General features: G+C 35.6%; 2 protein-coding genes across 3 annotated transcripts in view; both read left to right on the top strand.

The window, feature by feature from the left end:
• Nucleotides 1–18,313, top strand: part of LOC143233712 (peroxidase-like) — a 48,530-nt gene extending 30,217 nt beyond the window's left edge. For both annotated transcript variants that reach the window (XM_076470258.1, XM_076470259.1), the window contains exons 7-16: nt 1,501–1,668; nt 2,610–2,711; nt 3,593–3,715; nt 4,839–5,080; nt 7,818–7,950; nt 8,456–8,583; nt 9,132–9,334; nt 12,954–13,123; nt 15,076–15,184; nt 16,961–18,313. In XM_076470258.1, coding sequence (XP_076326373.1) covers nt 1,501–1,668; nt 2,610–2,711; nt 3,593–3,715; nt 4,839–5,080; nt 7,818–7,950; nt 8,456–8,583; nt 9,132–9,334; nt 12,954–13,123; nt 15,076–15,184; nt 16,961–17,054 — 1,472 coding nt within the window. In that variant the 3' untranslated portion in view covers nt 17,055–18,313. The remainder of the gene's footprint in view (nt 1–1,500; nt 1,669–2,609; nt 2,712–3,592; nt 3,716–4,838; nt 5,081–7,817; nt 7,951–8,455; nt 8,584–9,131; nt 9,335–12,953; nt 13,124–15,075; nt 15,185–16,960) is intronic.
• Nucleotides 18,314–18,640: 327 nt separating this feature from the next.
• LOC143233706 (peroxidase-like) overlaps nt 18,641–25,339 on the top strand; it is a 107,870-nt gene continuing 101,171 nt past the window's right edge. The window contains exon 1 of the mRNA XM_076470232.1: nt 18,641–19,996. Within this exon, the coding sequence (XP_076326347.1) occupies nt 19,917–19,996 (80 nt within the window). The 5' untranslated portion in view covers nt 18,641–19,916. The remainder of the gene's footprint in view (nt 19,997–25,339) is intronic.

Genomic DNA, 25,339 nt, shown 5'->3' with positions numbered 1-25,339 from the left:
TAACAAATACGAAAGTACCAATACACAATAAGCGTAATACTAAAACCAATATAAAGAAACAACTTTATACCTTTACTAATTAATAACCTAACATCCACCTGCAACGCCCCCTACAGTTCTGTACCCGCCTATACTCTCGTCCCTAAGACATATGTCAGTCAACGGTCACATTTAAATTCTCTTTCTTTACCTGAAAATGGCCTAGGAAGGTCGAAACGTTGTTTTCTTCTTATCAACAAAAGTGTTAATACCCATAACAGCCTTTCTGAGATACATTTTTATTTCAAGTGGGTTTCTCGTCATTAAGAATGAATTTTTTTGTTAACCAACAATACAAGTGAACTTGAAACTTGAATGAATCAAGAATGGAGTATGGGGGAGAATGTTTCTACTTGGAAACGCCATTTTTGAAACGTAACTTCTTACTGATATGTTATGTTTCTTATTGGAGGCGTTACGGTATAATGAAAAGAAAACCGAGGTACTTCGTTGTTGTTATAATGACCGATGGAGGGCAGCATCAGAACAACTTCTTTATAAATGAGAAGATTGTGGGTTGTAGAACCTGGTCTCAGTTACTGACAAGGAGGATAGTAACTAGGAAATCATTGTTAGACTGAAGCAGTGGATGACAGTGTCTATTGAATTATATTCAACGAATGTTAAAATAAAAGTGTTTTTAATGTTTTTACAGCTTTTGGAATTTCTCTTGAAGAGAGGAATTTAAAATTACAATTATGATATTTTAATTTTTGTCGTGTAGAAACTAGGTGTTTGCAATTTTAAATTATACTTAAAAATATCCATGTCAATGCAATATATATATATATTGATTTTATAATGACGTGAAACCATACCTACAACACTTTCAAACCCGTTCAACTTATATGACATCAGATCTACAACTATGAAATGTGTACCAGTTTTACCATGTAATATTAGATTATAACACTTTCAAACGTTTATCAGCTTTGATATAGAGCGTACAAAATGTCTGTAAGAAGTTAACTATTATTAATATTAAGTACACTTTAAGAGTAAAAATTAAGTTTATAGTAATTAAAAAGAAATTTAAAAATAGATGTGTCGTTCGATTCACCACTTATCCCCGAGTTACACTGGGTTTCGGTGTATTTCGTCTCACGATCGGCAACGCTGTACAGGTTATTAACGAAGGGTGAAATTTCGCGATATTGAAACAACTAAGTGACAAGTAATGAATCGAATGGTTGCTAGTTTGGACTTCATTCTAAATTTTAGTATCCTTACAGCTTGTCTTCTCAGTAACTGAAAAGATTAAACCAATAGAACCAGTCTTCCTTTTAATTCAATTTGTATGAAAATGTAGGCGATTGTGGTGAGTAGTATACATTTAAAATACGGTACGTATTGAACATGTAAGTTACCGTTTAAAACTACTAACTGAGAGAATGATTGGCATCTGATTGCCATAACTTTCCTATTGCATTATTTGATCTTTATTATTTCATGGAATTTCAGACGAACGTGACTTGGATTTCAAGTGCTGTGGGATGCCTAAAGAGGTCCAACATCCTAACTGTATGACGATCGACATCCCACCAGACGATCCATTCTATTCCCGTTATGGTCAGCACTGCATGGAATTTAAACGTCTTGAGGCGGGTCAAAGACCTGGATGTACTCTCGGTAGGTGATTACGTTCCTTTACGAGAACTCAAAGGTGGTTTAATCCAATCACAACACAAGATATAATTTTAAATGTTTATACACTATAAGGATGAAAGAATGGGACGTTATTGAAAACAAAGAAAACTTTCGTCTTTATTTCTTTCATAACAAACGTTTTCTGTATTTCTTATTGGAAATACTCACTACTTTATTCACTTACAAAAAAACAAAACAAAAAAAACGCGACCGTGGTCAATAAAAAACGAACAGTAAGATACACTGAAACTTCTGAAACAATCGCTTGTACGTTTTGACAGTTAAAGTGTTCTCATTTCAAAGAGTTTATCTTAGTAATGAGAATACTGTAATAATATTCACAAGATGCAGTGATGGAGACATGTGCTGCCAGGTAGGGGTGCTTGGTTAAGCTTTCAGATTTTACAATGAGAGATTAAAAGTATAAGGTGCTGCTTTTAGCCACTCAATTTTATGGGATTTGGGGACATGCCCCCTCCCAAAAAATTAATATGATAATATATATAATGTATAGTTCATATGCATGTCAAATATGTAAAAGTGGGGAAGGTACAGCGCTCACAGTACCTCTGGTTCAGACGCCCCCGTGAAAATATTTTACACAGAGTAAAATTATGTCCATTTGAACTTTTCGGACAGATAAAAGCTCATTCTGAAATTTTGGAAATAGACGTTTCGATGGGAGTATCTCTGAAAAGAAAGAATCCAGTGGAATGCCTTTTTAATCTAACTGTTACTTTGTAAATATAAGTAAAACCAGTATCCGTGGAAACAGTTTCAATTACCTAAACGCTTCTCGAAACGTAATCTTACATGTAAATAACATTACTTAAAACTCTGTATGTAGCTTACACTAATACCATATATTATGTATAAAAAGTATGAAGTAGATTTTCCAACTCCACATGTTTTTTATCTGGCAGGCCCAAGAACCCACATCAATCTGGACACATCACCTCTTGACGCCAACTTTCTCTACGGTTCAACGGAAGACCTTGCCCACAAACTCCGCTTAGGAAAAGGAGGTGAGCTCTCGGATAGAAACAAAGTTTAATTTTAAATCTCTTTTTATCATGTTACTTTTATTTCTAACCACTAGGGCGTTATGCTGAGCTTATTTTGATTTTTAGAACATACTGAAATCCATCCATTTTGTTTTTCTTTTAATGCCATTTGAATTTAGCGCAGGTGGGTTGAAGTGGCTGTCAGACCATCAGAGAGTTTCGTCCTCTAGCTATTTGTTAATTGTTTTGTTTCTAACATTTTATTTTTAATACTTACTGGTGTGTTTTTATGTATTAATCCGCATCACTGATAATCAATGGCCAAAATATTTATTTTTATTGCTCAGTTTTAAACCTAACAGTTGATATTATGGTTATACGTAAGTAAACAAACGAATAGAATTGTATGAAAGAAGTTCCTATCAGTAGACTTTCTTTTTATTTATTGGTGGAAAAATATATAAAAACAAAAAATATGTAACACACATGAAAAGGTAACAAACATTTAACACCTGATCATTTGGGAATATGCGCTTCAGGCTTTGCTTCCGGTTAGGTGAAAAGCATGCACATGGCTTACGTATTATTTCTGATCCCATTATATATGTATATTCCGAAACGTTTCAAGTATTATATATATGTGTAAGATGTTCCTTCTTTCGTTCTTATTAAGCTTCAATTGCCATATAATTAATCTGTTCCTTTGATCTTTTCTAGTGATATAACCTAATCATTCAATTGCCTCTTGTATTGTAAAACCACGTGTCCCAACTTCTCCTTCAATCATTCACTTTGAAATTTATTGCTTTATATTTGCCGTTCATTACGCATTAGACTTATAAACCCAAGAGTTCTGTAGTTCCTTAAAGAGTGGATTTAATATTTATGAACTCACGTTACAGGTTTGATGAGAGTCTGGGATCGTTTCAACGAGTATGGCTTAAAGCCACTGCTGCCCCCTATGTCTGAAAATTCAGAACGAGATTGTACAGCCAGACCGCGCCACTTGTTTTGCTTCCTTGCCGGTAGGTGAACAAACAAGACTTAATTTATGTGATTAGATATTCAGGCAAACAGACTGTTGAATAATTTATTTAGATCCTAACATAACATAACACAAATTACTTTTCTCTGAGGATTAAACTTCAAGTATATATATTTCTTGTTTTTTATACAAATTTATTTTATATATGTATAAAGTTTCTTCACAATAACGAAGCCTAATTCTGAATACTCAGACTAAAATTGTTCTGGTGGTCACTCGGTTCACAGGAATGTTAGAAGAAACTTGTAAACTTCTTTAAGTACTTTAGGCCTAACTTGATGTAACATTTATTGTAAAACGAATAGCAACATTTATAATACCAGTAAACTTCCATATTTGTATTTTTAGGAAGAAATTTTCAATGAAACACAATTTCCACATTCGATTTACTGAAATTAGAAATAAGATTGTTAAAGAAGTCGTAAAAAACAAAACGGAAATAACGATTTATTGAGAGGTAGCGCATTGAAAAAATGAAATCAATAAAAACAACACAATAAACCGATAGCAACTCAAAAGTGTGTTTATAAAATATAATTTTATTTGTATTTAAAGCATTTATTTTAAAATTGAAGTGAACTTTTTGTTTATTTTTGTCTGAGATTTACTCTAAATTACTGATGTTTTAGTGTAAACCTTTCGCAAATCCACTCTTAGTTTTCTTAGCTCTTCTGGTTGTTCAAGATGGAGGTACAGGATTAGGCTTAGTTCAAATAAATTCCACCCAGCTACTTAATAGAGGATTTATTTATTGTTTAGGTTCTTATCAAAAATATATAAACGTATTTAATTTTGGTTAGACTGTAACTTTAATAGAAGTTTTTGTGACATAATAGGAGGTTTTATGTGCTAGTTTACGAACAGCGAAACATGCATTTATAGATTTCCCATCTTCAGTGTTAAGAAAATAGTTTAACCATACGAGAAGATTCAGCTCAAACACATTACCGAAGTCTAGCCGGAAAATTATTTGAACCTGAGACACTTTTTCTACTACTGTTATGTTGTACGATTTTAGAAAGTTTTTGGATTGATGTCTAATATCAACTTAATGTATTAATTATGCGATTAAAACCATACCCACTATATACTTTTTCTGTTAGGTGACGAACGAGTTAATGAACAAATCCATCTCACTGTCCTTCATACTCTATATGTGCGCGACCACAATCGAATTGCCATCGAACTTGGCCGACTAAACCCGCACTGGGACGATGAAAGAATCTATCACGAGGCTCGACACATCATGGCGGGCTCTGTACAGCATATCACGTTTAATGAATTTCTTCCAATGACGGTTGGTGAGGAGATGATACACAGGTACAATCTCACTCTAAATCCAGAGGTAAGACTGCAGACTTGCTTTGATAAACATAAATCTCATTAAAAAAAATAGATTTATTTCTTTTATAATTTTCTCGCAAAGTTATACAAAATTTTTTTGCACATTAGCCTTAGTTTCGGAATTATAGATAAGAAACAAAAGTCAGTTACTCAACAACACCTACCTCTAAATCTCGGGCGACTCTTGATCGACTGAATAGTGGCATTTGATCGTCTTTATTATAGAGCACACCCATTGTTTTGAGAAAATGAGACGTAAACCATAAAACTTCGATTCACAGCCAGATTACGCTAAAATTTAGGCCACACCTGGCGTAAAGTACACGCAAAGATAGAAATGTAGCTTACGTTTACAAGCAACACTTTCAGCGTAGCGGCTCTGTTTCTTTCACACTTAAGACTACAGAAACGAACAAGTTCTCAGCTTACAAGTATTGCCTATATTTCCACACATAGACGTAAATGCAAGAGATTTTAATACAAAGGCTCAAATCGTAAGAAAGCTGCTAACTTCTTTGCTCGTTTGAATAATTCAAAGTTACAGTTTTGGTGAATGAGATCTGAAGATGTGTTCACGAGTTTCTTTTTGGACCAAAAGTTTATTCTAAAAACTTTCAATATTAATTTTAGAAAGTGGTAACGCATCACAATAACCTAACTTATCCTCAATGGAACAGCAGCATGTCCGAAGGCTTACGACGCTAGAAACTAGTTTTCGATACCTGTGGATGGACATAGCACAAATAGCCTTTTGTGTAGCTTCATGCTTGACTAGAAATAAACTAGCTATTATTGGCCAGAAATAGAAAAATATATATATGTTTCAATAGTTTGTACTTCAAAGTTTGTGGTGGCACTGTAGGGTGAGGGTCTTTATCTTTTTTAATTTCGCTCAAAGCTGCACTAGGGCAACCTGCGCTAGCCGTCCCTAATTTAGTAATGTAAGACTAGAATGAAGGGAGCTAGTCATCACCACCCACCTCCAACTCTTGGGTGACTCTTTCACCAATGAATAGTGAGATTAATCGTCACTTTATAACACCTCCATAGCTGAAAGGGCGTTCATATTTGGTGTGAAGGAGTTTCGAACCCGCAACCCTCAGATTATGAGTTGAGCGCCCTAACCATTCTTAGTATCCACCGATAGATGTGTACAGTTGTTGATGTTGTACTTGCGGATCCATTACGATTTAGGCACAGGACGACCAGGTAGTTAAGACATTCGACTCGCAATCTGAGGTTCGCAGGTACGAATCTCTGTAACACCAAACAGGCTCGTCCTTTAAGCCGCGGGGCATTATAATGGGACGGTCAATCCTACTATTCGTCGGTAAGATAATAGCCAAAGAGTTGGCGGTGGATGGTGATAACTAACTGTCTTCCCTCTAGTCTTAAAATACTAAATTAGCGATGGCTAGCACAGAATTATTAAAGGAATACACGTTGTTTACTTTCTAAATCACTTAAAATGCTGCAGTCCAATGTAACAATGTATACTGTTTGTGTAGTTTACTGGTATCATATAATATAATGTGAACTGTAACAATGTATACTGTTTTGTGTAGATTACTAGTATGATATAATGTAATGTGAACTGTAACAATGTATACTGTTTTGTGTAGATTACTAGTGTGATATAATGTAATGTGAACTGTAACAATGTATACTGTTTTGTGTAGATTACTAGTATCATATAATGTAATGTGAACTGTAACAATGTATACTGTTTTGTGTAGATTACTAGTGTGATATAATGTAATGTGAACTGTAACAATGTATACTGTTTTGTGTAGATTACTAGTATGATATAATGTAATGTGAACTGTAACAATGTATACTGTTTTATGTAGATTACTAGTATCATATAATGTAATGTGAACTGTAACAATGTATACTGTTTTGTGTAGATTACTAGTATCATATAATGTAATGTGAACTGTAACAATGCATACTGTTTTGTGTAGATTACTGGTATCATATAATGTAATGTGAACTGTAACAATGTATACTGTTTTGTGTAGATTACTGGTATCATATAATGTAATGTGAACTGTAACAATGTATACTGTTTTGTGTAGATTACTAGTATCATATAATGTAATGTGAACTGTAACAATGTATACTGTTTTGTGTAGATTACTAGTATCATATAATGTAATGTGAACTGTAACAATGTATACTGTTTTGTGTAGATTACTAGTATGATATAATGTAATGTGAACTGTAACAATGTATACTGTTTTGTGTAGATTACTAGTATCATATAATGTAATGTGAACTGTAACAATGTATACTGTTTTGTGTAGATTACTGGTAACATATAATATAATGTGAACTGTAACAATGTATACTGTTTTGTGTAGATTACTAGTATCATATAATGTAATGTGAACTGTAACAATGTATACTGTTTTGTGTAGATTACTAGTATCATATAATGTAATGTGAACTGTAACAATGTATACTGTTTTGTGTAGATTACTAGTATGATATAATGTAATGTGAACTGTAACAATGTATACTGTTTTGTGTAGATTACTAGTATCATATAATGTAATGTGAACTGTAACAATGTATACTGTTTTGTGTAGATTACTGGTATCATATAATGTAATGTGAACTGTAACAATGTATACTGTTTTGTGTAGATTACTAGTATCATATAATGTAATGTGAAGTGTAACAATGTATACTGTTTGTGTAGTTTACTGGTATCATATGTAATGTTAAACTTACAGGGACACTGGAATGGTTATGACCCTAAAGTCCACATGGGTATGTCTAATGCTTTCCAGGCAGCAGCTTTTAGATTTGGTCACACACACATTCAGGGAATGGTCAGACGGTACAATAAGTTTCATGAGTTCATAGGTAAAAAAGCAACAAACAAAACTGTATTCATTTTTCTTTGCTTTAAAATTAATTGTTTTCTTTTCTCTGTAAGTGATTTTTTAAATGTTGAGATTTTAAACTAAATTATGATTTTAATGTTGTTGTTGTTTAACTTTTTTATTTATATTCTATTTATTTCCAAAATCCTGAGATTTTAATATTGAAATATTCTAAAGTAATAGTATTTCTTTTAATTTTCTTTTTTAACATTGTCTAATCTTTGTTTTTAATAATTTAATAATAATTTAATTTTAATAATATTTAATAATCCTGAGATTTTAATATTGAAATATTCTAAAGTAATAGTATCTCTTTTAATTTTCTTTTTTAACATTGTCTAATCTTTGTTTTTAATAATTTAATAATAATTTAATTTTAATAATATTTAATAATCCTGAGATTTTAATATTGAAATATTCTAAAGTAATAGTATCTCTTTTAATTTTCTTTTTTAACATTGTCTAATCTTTGTTTTTCCCTGTAGGAGAAGACCCTCTTCGTACTCTCCTGCGTCAGCCCTACATTGTATACGAACCCGGGAAAATGGACGAATTGATCGGTGGGCTTATTAACACCCCAGCTCAAGTGTATGACCCCTTCATTACCATGGAGGTATGTAATGAATAGTGACGTCATTCTACTTTTACAGAGATCAACATTTATGCTGTAATATCCATTAGTAAATAGGATGGTCACAACTATCTCATTGGTGTCTACCAATATGTCACAGTTCTGGGACCAAGAGGTCATAATATCACACGTATCTGAGTTACTATCGAGCCAGAGAATCGTATAATTATTATAATTTATCGCATTTCTAATTATTTCAGTAATTTAGGTGTGTTTTTTTCTGTTTGATTATTCATTTGTTTTAATGATTCGATATTCTAAGGGTATGGACCATGATAATGGGGTAAACGACAATGGGCTGCGAAAAGTCTCCCATTTTCCGTACAATTGTCGGTATGAGTTGTATTCCCTATCTGTCACAATAGTCCCTCTTCAAGTGGCACAGCGGTATGTCTGGTCTTACAATGCTAGAAACCTGGTTTCGATACCCTTGATGGGCAGAGTACAGATAGCCCATTGGGAAGCTTTGTGCTCAACACAAAGAAACAAATAAAACCATTATAGGGAATAATTTCAAACTATGATTTCAGGTGACCAACCACCTTTTTGAAGAGCCGCCTCAACCATTCGGGATGGATCTAATTGCTTTCAACATTATGCGAGGCCGAGAAACAGGAGTACCAGGGTATAATAGCTACAGAGAATGGTGCGGACTGGGTAGGGCCAAGACATTTGAAGAACTTGAACCTGTTCTTAGCAACGGAACTGCCCTGAGATATTCGCAAATTTACAAGTAAGTATAAGGTATTCGTAGAAGTGTGCGTAGCAACACTTCAATGGTGCTGTAACCAGGCATATCGTCACAATTCTTCAGTGTTTGTCCTCCATTTAACGCTAAAAATGGAGATTTTATTACCATGCACGAGCAATCGGATTATAATGTTTATATTGGATCATCTTCGACGGTTCATACATAGTTTATTTAGAGACAGTTAAAGAATTGGGAAGGGTTTTTTTTTACGGGTCTTCGGAACTGGACTTTACAAATAGGTCAAATAGGGTTAAATCCTGTTTGTGAATTACAGTTTGGACAAAAAACACATACAGTACTGATTCTAATATTTATAGTAAATATAGAGTGATTAAAACGAATTATTGTGCTGAATGGCTGAGCATATATTTATAAGAGAATAAGTCGTAAGAACATGTTAATGAAACATTACAAACTATTCAGTTTGTGTGAAAACGACAAAAACCACTTTGTTATCTTATCACAGTTGCAAACATATGTTTTTCAATAATACATCAATTTTATGATTTCTTTTTATTTTGCCCTTAATCAGGCGTCCACTTCGATCTGGGGGGGTCAGGGGCACTTGAACTTCTTACTAACAAACAATCTTATGTATTAGTTCAAAAAGTACTCTATGTTGTATATTGATATTTCTGTTTTTTATAAGGAAACTAGGCCCGGCATGTTCAGGTGGTTAAGACACTCGAGTCGTAATCTAAAGGTCGCGGGTTCAAATCCCCGTCACACTAAACATGTTTGCCCTTTCAGCCGTGGGGGTGTTATAATGTAACAGTCAATCCCACTATTCATTGGTAAAAGAGTAGCCCAAGAGTCGGCGGTGAGTGGTGATGAGTAGCTGCCTTCCCTCTAGTCTTACACTGCTAAATTAGGGACAGCTAGAGCGGATAGCCTTCGCGTAGCTTTGCGTGAAATTCACAAAACGTACAAACAAACACACAAGAAATAACACGTCTGATTGGTTTGCCGAAGAAAGGGCCTGTAAGGAAAACAGAAGCTTTCCCAGAACAGTAAGTAAGTCATAAGTTATCACTCGAATTACAGTTAATCGTAATCGTGTGAAATGCCTGTATGAGAGTATTTAGAGTTTCTGTTTTGAGAAAAGATTTTAACGACGGTCCAACCGATTCATAAATAATTGATACAACAACTGTGGCCTGTTCTTAGCAAAGGAACACTTTTTACAACAACTGTGGCCTGTTCTTAGCAAAGGAACATTTTTTCTTTACCTTTTAGGAAGTTCACCATCTACCCGAGTTTAGGAACAGCATAGCCTTCTTATTACTAAAAGTCTACAAAAGAAATTGGTTTTTAGAAATCAAAGGACCTGCAAAATGTCGCAGATGTAGAAGTAAGACGTCGCGTTCCGAGAAAATGAAACACTGTTAAGGACTCGCTTACTTTTCTGAGAAATAAAAGTTTTTCAGAGTCTCAGGAGTGATGAAGTAAATACAAGCTGTCGATAGCTAGTTTCACTCTTTGTTTCGAGAAATAAGGGAATTTTTCACAATCCCAGGATTTCAAAGCTAAGAAGAGTTGTCAATAGCACCTAGACAGTCTTTGAATTGATGTGATTTAGAATGAAATAAAAGCGACAGATTTCAGGGTTCAATCTTTAAAAGTATTGAAAACTTGACTCCAGCAACTGAGCAAAATTCAAGATCCTAAAAGTTAAAGTAAAAATAAACGGATCTCTGCTTTAATAAAATTATTCAAAGTCCTATACTTCCTAACTAGATTTATCCAGAATATAGCTTCAGAATTTCTAATTTATTACCATATCTATACTGAACATAGCTTCAGAATTTCTAATTTATTACCATATCTATACTGAACATCGCTTCAGAATTTCTAATTTATTACCATATCTATACTGAACATCGCTTCAGAATTTCTAATTTATTACCATATCTATACTGAACATCGCTTCAGAATTTCTAATTTATTACCATATCTATACTGAACATCGCTTCAGAATTTCTAATTTATTACCATATCTATACTGAACATCGCTTCAGAATTTCTAATTTATTACCATATCTATACTGAACATCGCTTCAGAATTTCTAATTTATTACCATATCTATACTGAACATAGCTTCAGAATTTCTAATTTATTACCATATCTATACTGAACATAGCTTCAGAATGTATAATTTATTACCATGTCTATACTGAACATAGCTTCAGAATGTATAAGTTATTACCATATCTATATTGAACGTAGCCTCAGAATGTTAGTCTTCCTGGCGGGTTATGATTATTACCATTATGTTAAAGAAAGTACTTTACGGCCCGGCATGGCCAAGCGCGTAAGGCGCGCGACTCGTAATCCGAGGTTCGCGGGTTCGCGCCCGCATCGCGCCAAACATGCTCGCCCTCCCAGCCGTGGAGGCGTTATAATGTGACAGTCAATCCCACTTTTCGTTGGTAAAAGAGTAGGTGGTGATGACTAGCTGCCTTCCTTCTAGTCTTACACTGCTAAAGTAGGGACGGCTAGCATAGGTAGCCCTCGAGTAGCTTTGTGCGAAATTCCAAAACAAACAAAGTCCTTTACAACTTTGTAGACTGGATGTCAACATTGGTTTTATGCCATTTTATGTTTTTAATTGCTGTTTTGTTTTTACCTTCATATCCTTTTATGAATTTTACTACAATTACTTTACTTTTACCTTTTTACCGGACATTTGGCAAATTATTATTACAATTTTGCTACATGTCTTTTACAACTTTTATTACTTTACCTTTTGATAATGGCTGTAATGACACATAACCCGGAACCAGAACTGGAAAGACTAACTTCAGGTGACTGATGGTGGTTCTTGTACTTACCTGTTGGTCTTCCTGGGGGGTTATGATCATTACCATTTTGCTAGAGTAAGTACTTTACAACTTCTCTTACTCTGCTTTCTCTCTTAACATTGTAGACTAGGTGTCAACATTGGTTTTATGCTTTTCTGTTTTTCAATGATGTTTTGTTTTACCTTCATTTCCTTTTCTATATTTTACTACATTGAATTTATTTTTACCTTTTTACCGGACGTTTGGCGCAGATAGCCTAGCTGCTTTGTGCCATAAAACACTAAATTAACCAACCAACCAACCAACAGCTTCACAATGTCTAATTTACTACCATATCCATACTAAACATAGTTTCAGAAGTCTTACATTATAGCTGTATCTATATTGACAGGTTTACAGTAATATGATTAACAAACCTTAGCAACACTAGTTAGAATATTCAGGTCATAAATAAATGTATAATAATCTCAACAACTGGCCTCTTTGTTCACTAGACTTGAAGCAAATTCTAATAAAGTCCTTCACTAGACTCTCAAACTCTAAGAACAAGTGCCAACTTGTAAGGTAATGTGGCCATAGCAATAGTGCAACAAACAATTAGTTCCGTTATTTGGTAGCAATATTGACGAATATCATCCCTTAAAGCAAATTTGTAGTTTCAACTTTCAAACACACAAAATTTAAAAACAGGTACCAAGTTTTGTCATTTTGATGGACATTTGTTTAGTGCTTTTTTGTCCGTAAAGATTATTTATTTCCTTGAAGAAGAAATAACTCTTCAATTATGTAATGTATCCAGACACCCTGATGATATCGACCTTTGGAGTGGAGGAATTTCGGAGTACCGCCTACCAGGAGCGATGATTGGTCCAACCTTTGCTTGCATCATCGCTCGCCAGTTCGACAATGTAAGACGAGGTGATCGATTCTGGTACGAAAATTCCGGCTTCCCATCTGCATTTACACCAGGTAAAGTTATTCATGTACATTAGTGTTTTAGTTTGTTGATGTTCAAACCGTTCGGACAAAAAAAAAATGCACTTTTGTTATCACATCATTCACGAGTTCGAGTGACAAATTATGAACAGTGTATAAAAAAGAGGATTAGAAATGCATATATTTTAGCGGTTAAAAATTCCTTCTCTTCTACTTACCAGAGTTGTTTTGGAAGATTCCGTAGACTCCTAAGTCATTGCCAATAGTGTAACTGTTCCCTTCCCCCACAGTTGCAGGGGGGGGGGCTAATCAGTTATATTAGTAACTACAATTAGAAGGAAATAAAGTAGGGGCCCCATTATTATTTTTTTAGGTGGTGGTGGCCCATTTTGTGTTTGGGCCACTTTAACACTACCGTACAATTCTGAACTGTACAATAGCCATGTGGCTTATAAATGAAAGTCTTTGGACATTTATGGTGTGAAGTTTATATCATTTCTCGTCACTAGCACTAACTTCGTGAATTCGTACTGCAGTTTTGTTGTTGTTTTCACCGGAGTGAGTTAACCTTGCGAGGCAGGCCTAAATATTAACCTGTATCTCAGATCGGCTGGTATTGGTATCAACACCTTTTATTGATAAAGAGAGAACAACGTTTCGACCTTCCTATGCCATCTTCTGATTAAGAAAGGGGGAGTTTGCAAGTGATCGTTGCCGGGCACATGTCTTAGGGCGAGAGTATAAACGGTATACCAGCCGTTCTGAGATACATTTTTATTTCAAGTGGGTTTCTCGTAATCAAGAAATAAATATTAACCTGCTATTCACTACTCGGGAAAAGTCGAAGACTCGAGACGTATCTCCGAGTGCTGTCCGCACTTTCTTTTGTATAACAACACCATTATTCATTCAAGACTGGCCGTATAACAGATAGTAGGAGCTGATAGTCCTTTCTTCAAGTAGCACATTTCAACTAAGAATATGGTTTAGCTTTAATACACCCACCTAAAATAGATACGTAATTAATCTTTAACGTTTCCGCCTAAACTAAGGATATGGTTTAGCTATATCTTTTGAGGTAGATCTCCACCTAGCGGTTTAGCACATAAGACGGTGTTTAGGTAGAAAATAACAAAGAAGTATTAAGTTACAAATTCTTGGATTTACCAGTTTCGGCGACATACTCTTGACTTAAAGGCCTTACTTTTGTATATTTACTTGTCGAGCCCGTATCGCTTTGCCTGTATAACTGTTTTACATTCGGCCTCGTAATTTACTGTGTGTAGCCAACTCTGGTCCATGGGATGCGGGAAGTATCATAACAGTGGCAACAATGTCAGTTAAGTTCGCTAGCTATTTTGATCACTAAGAACTAAAGCTTAGCTATAGATGTAGTGAATTACGCTTTTATTCAGCCCTTTACGCCATTACATTAGAGTTACCTACGGGAGAGATAAAACCAGGCAGTTCGTTGCTCTGTACCTACAATGACTATCGAAACCTGGCTTTAAGCGTTATAAGTCTTCTGGCGTATATATATATATATATATACACTTATGACTTCTTAGGATGACATCACTACTTAAACCTACCAGTAACGCGACCTAGAATCCCCATTCTACCAAACATACTCGCCGTTTCAGCCGTGTGGGTGTTATAATGTAACGGTCATTCCCACTATTCGTTGTTAAAAGAGTAGCTTAAGAGTTAGCGGTGGGTGATATTGACTAAATTATCTTCCTTCTAGGTTTTCATTGCTGAAGCATGGATGGCTAGCGCAGATAACCCTCATGTAGGTTTACCTGAACTTTCAAACAAAACAAATGTTTGAGGTTTAAAACATTGTCGAATGTTTAGTTTTTACACATAAATTTATGTTTGGCTCTCACGTGTAACGGTGAATAGAAAAATTTTCCAAAGACTCTGTGATTTGATGTTTTGTTGTTTGTTCACTCTATACAAGGTTTTATTTGTTTTTGTGACAGAACAACTTCAGGAAATAAGAAAGTCGTTCCAGTCGAAGCTTATATGTGAAAATGCCGATGATATTCCTACTATTCAACTCTATGCTATGCGGCTCCCTCACCCCATCTAGTGAGTAAAGTATAAACTTTAAGATTCTATCTTTCTCTCCATATAAACGTAAGAAAACAACAAAACGATTTATCGTACAATCTGGAAACACTGTGCTACGTACTATAACGTATCTTGGGCAAGTCTCCGATTTATTATGTTACGTATGTTACGTACTACTATTTTAAATAACCGAAATTTTAGTTCGAGCTTAGTAGTTAATTAAATGTTAATATGTATTAACTTTATTTTATTTGCCAACAGAAATATATTTTAATATATAAACATCAAAACAATACAGTGTATAATAACGGTTATTAACAACAGTTATTACAAAAGATTGTTTACATACAACAGTTTTACAAGCTTACAAACAACAGTGAGACTTCTATGTGGTCTTGAGCTGAATATTTTAACGACGATCCAAATCCATGACAAGCAGATTAATTCTGACTTGATACTGTTGCACCTCGCATGAGTTAACGATGTCTTTCTTGACTAGTCTCACACTGGTTAGAAGTTCACTTCTTACCGAAAAAATTATTTGATGTCGTTGTAGAAGTTCTATCGTTCCAAGTAATTCACTAAAGTTGAATTGTTTGTAATGTTCGGAATCCTGGTCAAATTTTGTAGTTTTCCAGTTAATAGACGTTAGTTTCAATTATAGCCTTCCTAGATCTTTCGTGTACTGACTGTAGCTGTCCAATAATAATTTTCTTAGCGCGTTACTTTTATACAAATCACACGGGTCTCTAGAACCTTCATCAAAGTTTGCTTGACAACAATGATCTAACGCGTTTTCGTGAACAAATATTGTTGCTTCTCACTTTCATCGAGAACAGCCGAGACTTGTGCAACTCACAGTCAAGAATAAACGTCGCATGCAAAAAAGAAAAGTATACAGAAAGACGCGGAGGCATATGTGTTTTCTTATAGCAAAGCCTCATCGAGCTATCTGCTGCGTCCACCGAGGGGAATCAAACCCCTTGATTTTAGCGTTGTAAATCCATAGACATACCGCGGTACCAGCGGGGGACGAAGCATAGGCACTAAAATAAATGTACAACGGTAAATCTATTACAAATGTTAGGAAAAAAACGTCACTCTACACATTATAACGATATTATTGCAGCCAGCGTTTCGCTATTACCGCTTCATCAGAAGATTCCATACCGCGCAATAAACTGACTTATTTTCATGTAGCTGTATAAATTATATGTTGAAAACATTATTATAATTTTTTAAAGATAATTATTTGGAATAATTTTTGTATCGACTGTATTTTACTATAGACACGATTAAAATTATGAAAAACCCGAACCGAAGATATCAGATAAATTGAGATAAAAGATTACAATTCCTATGCAATCTGCACAAGTCGAATGCTGCTAATATTATAATAACACATTTGTATGTGAAATCCGTACTAAATACTTGTCGGTTCGTGTGATTTTTTTAAACAACAACAACAAAACTAAACAGAATATACTTGTAAATTGTATTGGTTTTCTTTTTTCTTGCATATTATTTATCCGTGATCGAATACGTTAAGAAATGTTGAGTTCCATGTACTGATAAAACAAACTAGTTGTGTCAATGGGTCAACTATTTGTGATATTAATGTTAAAAGACAATACTGGTTAAAAGGAAATTATTTAGTAAATTCTAACACGAGAGACGTAAACAATAAAGGAAAGAAAATGGCGTCAACCGTTAAAATGATTGTGTGTGTTTAATTTTTTTAATCAAAAATCATATTAAAATTATATATTAACAACTTTTTTTTCACGTTTCTAGCAATCCTCGATTACCTTGCAAAGAAATTCCTTCCATAGACCTGCGTTATTGGCAAGAAGACCCCGTGCACGGTGGATACACGTTTAAAAAGTAGTCCTAACATTTAGGCAGCAGATTATTGCTCTTCCTGTTGAAATGACGTGTGGATAAGTTATTTCCTTTGTCCGTTATTGCTGACCATTAATAGAGACTGTGGCCAGAGTGATTTTCTTCGTTGTGAACCCGAAAGCACAACCAAGCTGTCCATGTTTTCGTGTTACAATATTTGTGTTGGTTTTACTTCACTTTTTCTTAGGTTAACTTCGGTGTTTTGGCAGGGAAGTATAGACGGTTTTTGTGTAAAATTATATGTATTTATATGTTAAAGCTTTAGTTGATCCTTATTGGTTTATTTTTACTTTTCAAAGAAACTGTTGCAAGTAAACTTTGGAAACTTAATAAATCCTGATATATCTTCTCACTATATATATATATCCACACTTTTCGGAAGTGTTTTTGGTTTATATTGAAATACAAGATCCTGCTGGCCACATCCTGCACGATGACGTCACATATTTGGTCTGATGGCAAAGCACATGCTATAAATTTATATTTTGTCTGTAAATATTGGGTTGAGGAATAATTCGTGAGCGTTTTTTCAAGTTAACAAAATATATTCAACAATGAAACGCTTTCGCAAAATATTTCATGTCATTTGGTAGATAATTTTTTGCTCTAATAGATGGTGTGTTTGATTTTCATATGTCTTTAATTTTTGCTTTCATTTTCAGCTCATTAAATGGAATGTCAAGTGGACAAAATCGAGCATTTTCGACACCATCTGCTTTTCGCATTTAATTTCTTGCAATTTCGTTTAAAACAATGCATACTATATACCTAGGTATTACATGAAATAAAGTATCATAATAAATGTTTTGGGTGTAATGTGTTCATGCATTGAAGTATTGTATAGTCTTGCATGTAATGCTTGAATGAAATTATTTAAAACGCTCACGAATTATTCCTCAACCTAATAATAAAAGTCTAAGCTGCGGTGTCTGACAATTGTTGATAGATTTCTATACCGGCTGTCTTTTTTCCCCACCTATTTTATACAGTTTTGATCGTAGGGTTAAACACTATGCTTATGTTGTTTGACATTTCCATTTTGTACGTTGTTAAACTTTCTTGCGTGGGAGGGGGAGGGGAAAAGAAACTGACAGTAAAACTATTAGTCATTTTTATAACTTTATTGTTTTTATATGAATTGATGGTGGATGTTTTTAAGAGTATATTCATTCGTATGTAATTGTAAATTTTCTTGACTCAGACCAATAAAATGTGTAGCCTTAGAAAAGGGCATTTCTAAACATCTGAACTGATACTAAAATTGTTTTGATTGGATGTTCTTACTATTAGAACAGCAGCTATGTGCGACGATTCACCTTGCATAATAAAACGGACTCGTAAGTGTATCTCGAAAACTCGTGTGAGGAGCGTTTCATACTGAGGCCCGGGTGTGGCTGCACTATAAACCTGAGACTTCGTGTTTTTACTTGTTAAGTATACAGGTATACAATGGACTATCTGTACTGTTCCCACCTCGTGTATCAAAACCAGATTTTAGTGTTGTAAGCTTCCAGACTCACCCTGATCCACTGGAGGCGGGGACATGGCCCAAAGTAAAGTAAATATAAGTATTTGTGGTATGTAACTTTCGTCTAAGCTTGGGGATTGTGGTCTTTTTACGTACAGTTTACAAGGGCGGCAACTAACATTCAGATATGATGTGGTAATATGTAATCACGCGCGAGCTACTTTGCACAAGAGCAGTTAAGTACTGTAGAAAAACTTTGAAAAACTGTACTTGAATATACCTAAATGAAAATACGAAAAGAGTAGTTATGTCATGTACAACTATAAATTAGTACTAAAATTTAGAACTTCAAAATGTAGACGTGAACAAACTTCAAGGTCATAAGAACCAGTAAGCCTGTCTTATTTCAATTTGAATAACTCAAAAATCACAAGTTCACTTTCACCACGTATTAGCATAACCACGTGATGTTGAAACACAGGTATAACCTGTACATACGTGTGTAGAAAATAGTTATGTTGCTATGCCAGAAGTCTTAGAACATTTCCTGGAATACAAAACTAGGCTGATTCAAGATATTCTGCAAATTGTGTGTTTGTTGTGACAAAGATTCGAACCCGCGATTCTCGGATTACGAGTCAAGCGTAAAATACGGAAAATTAATAATAAATTGATAATAACGAAACAGTAAATTTGGACTTTTGATACATATATGGTATGTCATCACTTAGAAAAGCTAAGATGCACAAGCTCTGCTGGACTAGTCATTTCATTACGACAAATGCATTCAGAAGCATTGTTAGTGGATTCAATGTTTCACAAAAAAATTCCAAAAGTGAAATTATTTGACTAAGAAGTTTCATTATGAAACAAATGACTAAGAATCAAGTACTGGAGCAGTTTTTTTAATCATGTGCTATTACAGAAGTCTAGTTACACAATCAGGTTTTGAAAAACAATGAAATTGTTAGCAAACTAAAATCATTAACTTGGGATTTCAATTTATTCAGTATCACCAAAGTGTAGTCATTGGAACAAGCACAACCAAACTTGATGAGGTTTCGGGACACATAAATTATCAACGAGATAAAATTACTAGATCCTCTGCTACAATGAAAGCATCTCAACTGGTTAGGCAATACAAGTCACGTCCACACAAGTGGCTACGACATTGTTCCGATGTCGCCTATCCCACAGTTGCAAAAGGGAACTTGCACTCATGAGATTCGGACAAAGACAGAACGGTCAAGTTGCCGGACAAAACTCTGTGCGACTGATCTGATGAAAGAGTTGTTCGTACACTAAATCGTTTCTGGAAAATCCACGGGTGAGGATGGGTGTGTTTTGAACATGATAGATTTATGACGTAGCTTTTTGCAAATGAGAACTACAGTCGACGGCTTAACGTCAAGATGCACGGTCGTTAGATGGAGTATGACTGGACGTGACGACATAGACTGGTGAGCCTCCAAAATTGTTTTAATATATATGCTCAACCTCTCACCTATAGGATGCATGTTTACGGACATATGAAGTATTTTCAAGTTAATTTTTAAAATTTGTTTTAGAGCAAAGCCACATTGGGCTATCTGCTGTGTCTATCACGAGGAAATAGAAACGAGTATTTAAAGCTTTAGGTCTATGGACTAAATATTGTCCTATTGGGGTTATTTTAACTTGATATAGCATCTCGTCACGACAAGTAATATAACTCCATAATAAATAATTTTTCATTTGACGTCCTTCCTTACGTTTCTAATAAGGTCTGCTCTACAGCGTCACAGAATACAGACATTATATGACGACTAAATGAATACAGATATTATATGACGACTAAATGAATACAGATATTATATGACGACTAAGTGAATACAGATATTATATGACGACTAAATGAATACAGATATCATATTACGACTAAATGAATACAGATATCATATGACGACTAAATGAATACAGATATTATATGACGACTAAATGAATACAGATATCATATTACGACTAAATGAATACAGATATCATATTACGACTAAATGAATACAGATATTATATGACGACTAAATGAATACAGATATTATATGACGACTAAATGAATACAGATATTATATGACGACTAAGTGAATACAGATATTATATGACGACTAAGTGAATACAGATATCATATGACGACTAAATGAATACAGATATTATATGACGACTAAATGAATACAGATATCATATGACGACTAAATGAATACAGATATTATATGACGACTAAATGAATACAGATATTATATGACGACTATATAACAAACTCTTCTTGTTTTGTTTTTGTAAATTATCATGCAAAGCTTTTCAAGAGCTGTCTAGTCTTTGGTCGTCCATAGTGGGGTTTGACTGTCACACATCAGTGCACCTTCGGTCTATTTATGGAGCATGTTTTTACCATAACGGTCCATGAACAAAGAACCCTCGAACTCAGTCTGAGTTCGCTAACTATTTGGACAACATATTGTGTACATAATATACACTCATAACTTCAACAACTATTTCAGTATGATTTTAACGCTAAAGTTAAGTTAAACACACACAAATGTAACTGAAAAAGATATTTTGATAATTAGTGTTTCAAACCCACAAAGATATATGTATGATTATAAATAGATATAGAAATTGCTATAAAAGCTTCAGATGTGTTGTTTGCAACAAAAAGTAAACATTTTGAAGTGTGCAAAGAAAACAAAAACATGGAAATACACGTAATATTAAAATATTATTATAAATAACACTGCACAACAAAGTGTCTGCTTCTTGAACACTGTTGGGTGTTTCTTGTAGATTTTTGGCTGCTGATCACGAAAATCACATTCAAATTTGCCCATCATATACGTTTCATCAAAATCTTCAGTTTTGTCATGTTTTTTCTTATATTTGTGTCCAAAAATTTTCGTTTCTGCAAAAGACCTATGAACAATGTTTTGTGCAGTCTAGGCATGTCCAGGCATGAAATCAGGCCAGGTTGGAAGCTGTTCTGTGGAAGTATGCAGCCCGGACATACGTGGACATGCCGGAGCCAGCTTGACACTGTCTCAGCAGGATATAAAAGTGGCTTGCATACACAGACGCTACTCATTGGATTAATATAGACCTTATAGTGTGTACGTATTGTTTCAGAATATAGCATTGCCTGATAATCAACATACATAGTAGTAATCGATCCACAAGCAATCTTATGCATAAATAATTTAGAAAAAAAGTTGCGGTCTGGATTTCATTAGCAATTCTAGTGTTAGGAAAGTGATTGTATAGGATGCTGGGGTTGAGTAGCACTGTAACAAGTAAGTTAGATGTTACAGATATTTTACAGGACGATTGGTGTCGGTCAACATGTCTCGCCAATGTCGTAATAGCTGCAATACATTCTGCTATATTTGTGGCGAGTATACGCTTGTTCATCAAAGACGCTCAATGACTGCTCTTGTGAAGAAGGCATATCATCTGTACTTCGGCTGTAAAATTGGTGATTAGGAATGGGCGCCTCACATTTGTTGCGCGACATGTGCTGTCTGTTTGAGAACTTGGCTCAGAGACACTCGAAAGAAAATGCCGCTTGCTCTCCCGATGATATGGCGAGAACAGAAAGACCATTTGACAGACTGTTAGTACTGTTTGACTAATGTATACTCTTCAAAACAAGAAACGCAAAAGGAATATTTTTGTTATTTTAAAGAGAAATATATCTAATAACGTTACAAGCTCAGAGTATGTGATGTTACACGTGTTAAGGCACTGATTGGCAGACCAAAATGACAATAAAAGTTGCGCACTTTGAAAACGGAGGAAAACATCGGATTTTTCGCCAAAAAGCATGCGTGTCCAATAAATTTGTTTGAGAGATCTGCATGTTATGCAAGTGCAACATGTGCAAAATCCCTATAAAAGTGACGGGTTCTCGGTTTCCATAGCTCAGTATTAAGCCACCGACACGCAATACAGTTACGCCAAGACTGACTGAAGCACAACGCAACAATGCCATTGGTCGCTTGGAAGCAGGCGAATCTCGATCAGATGTTGCCACAGCTGTGAATGTCCACCCAAGCACCATCACAAGGCTATGAAATCGTCACCAACAACATGGATCAACTCGTGACCGTCCACGATCTGGCAGACCTCGTGTGACCACGCCCGCACAAGATCGCTACATTCGGTTACGTCACCTACGGGATAGGACCACCACTGCGACGTCTACTGCCTCAACCATACCAGGGCTGCGTAGGATTTCCGATTAGAGCGTACGCAACCGTCTACGAGATGCAAGAATCCGACCTCGACGTCCAGTCAGGGGCGTCATCCTCACCCAGCAACATCGTCAAGCACGGCTGCAGTGGACTCGGGCACATCGGGTAGGCCTCATCGACGATGGAGGCATGTTTGGTTCAGCGATGAATCACGTTTCATGCTTCGTAGGCAGGATGGAAGGACCCGTGTTTACCGTCGCCGAGGTGAACGTTTTGGAGCAAACTGTGTGCAGGATGTTGACAGATTTGGTGGTGGCAGCGTCATGATGTGGGCTGCCATCGCCTACAATGCCAGAACAGACCTTTTGCACATTCGAACAAATCTTACGGCTCAACGATACGTCGACGAGATTCTTAGGCCCCATGTGCAACCCATTATGGTGAACGTCAACGACGTTTTTCAACATGACAACGCCCGTCCTCACACAGCCCGACTCACCACTGTCTTCTTGAGACACCACAACATCAACGTTCTTCCCTGGCCCTCCAGATCACCAGATTTAAACCCCATCGAACATCTTTGGGACGAGTTAGACCGACGTCTGCGACGGCTACAACCTCAACCGCAGACTCTACCTCAGCTTGCAGCAGCTTTGCAGGCTGAGTGGACAGCCATTCCACAGGATGTGATTCGTCATCTCATCGCTTCCATGGGCAGGAGATGCCAAGCAGTTATTGATGCTCACGGGGGGCATACTCGTTATTGACGTTGAGTGACGTTAAACTTCACCTAATGAGCGTGGACTTCGCCTTTGCAGACTTTGGATGTTCAGCAGTGAATGTGCAAAGTTTCACACATGTCATACAGAACTACCCGGAATAAACTTGTTAACAATTTGTCATATATTTTGCCTTTTGCGTTTCTTTTTTTTGAAGAGTATATCTGGTTTCTCTGCCAAAAACAAAAGTCAATTGAATACCATAATCTGCCTTTAGCAATGAGATCCGTGCCACATGATGACAGTCTTCCAATTCCGAAACCACCAGAGGAATGGACCTTAGACGAACCAGATGAAGAAACTGCAATGCAGGGAACTGGCAGTGACATTGATCCGGATTTTGAACCGTGCTCCTCAGGCGATCCACATCTCATAACACAGTAAGAATTAAACAATCTGGTCAGAGATTTGGGTCTGTCAAAAGCAAAAGCCAAATTGCTGGGTTTGAGACTGCAGTAATGGTATTTGCTGTCACCAGGTACGAAAATTTCTGTTTTTTGAAGCCGCCAAGATGATGCAACCGAATTCTTTGAACAAGTTGACAGTCTCTGTTTCTTTGTTGACATCGAAGGACTGTTCTCTGCTTTGGGTCGTGACCATGACCCGCAAGAGTGGCGTCTCTTTATTGATTCATCAATGTTAATGACAACGTTCACCCTTCAATACCTGTTGCTATGCAGCACACATGAAAGAAATCTAGGAGAACATGGAAATGTTGCTGAAACACACCCAGTACAGCAAGTACAACTGGAATATCTGTGGTGATCTGAAAGTCATTGCTGGGATTGTAGCTCAGCTATACAAAGTACTGTTGTTTCATCTGTGGATGGGACAGTCGTGCCAAAGAGTCACATTATTCTAGACAAAGTTGGCCACTCCGTAAAAAGTTAGTTCCAGGACAGAAAAATGTGGCGCATGAACAGCTTGTCGACCCGGCAAAGATTTTTTGCTTCCTCTTCACATAAAATTGGGACTTATGAAGAATTTCGTGAAAGCATTGAACAAAGAAGGCGAAGGTTTTGGTTATTTAAAACAGATGCTCCCAAGAATAACTGAGGCCATGATCAAAGAGGGCATTTTTGTTGGCCCTCAGATCAGACATGTTATGAGTTCGAAGATTTGTTAGTTGGGCCGGAAAGCCTTCAAAGACGTTGTTGACAATTGTTTTGGCAATTACAGAGCCCCACATTACATTCAGATGGTAGATAAACTTCTCAAAGCATTCAAAACAATGAAGTGCAACATGTCACTCGAGATTCATTTCCTCTACTCACACTTGGACTTCTTCCCCGCAAATCTCGGTGCTGTCAGTGACAAACACGGTGAAAGGTTTCACCAGGATATTGCTACAATGGAAAAACAATATCAGGGCAACTGGAATTTGTCAATGCTTGCTGACTACTGTTGGACACTGCAACGTGATGTACCGGACATTGAATACAAACGAAAATCAGGAGCAAAACACTTTTAATTATGTTGAACTTAATAGCGTATTAGAAACATAAACGCAATTAAATACGTTATTGCCGGTAAACAGTGAACTGTTTATTTCTCAGAGTTCCTACGTGATGAAGCAAAAGCAAAACTATATTTGTGCATACCCACCAGGTACCTGTCACAATTAGCAAAAAATTTTCAGGAAGCAAAACTTTTAACAAAAATTTGTTGTGCAGTGTAACAGAACATATAAGGCTTATATAAAAATACCATTATAACTAAAATTTCACTGAAACTATTAAAGTGCGTTATTAATAACTTTATAACATTAAACCATTCGTAGACTGTAACAATATCTTGAAAACAAATG

The sequence above is a fragment of the Tachypleus tridentatus genome, chromosome 12 (assembly GCF_004210375.1).
Source record: "Tachypleus tridentatus isolate NWPU-2018 chromosome 12, ASM421037v1, whole genome shotgun sequence".
NCBI classification, from domain to species: Eukaryota; Metazoa; Arthropoda; class Merostomata; order Xiphosura; family Limulidae; genus Tachypleus; species Tachypleus tridentatus.
This window is presented reverse-complemented; position numbering and strand designations above follow the sequence as displayed.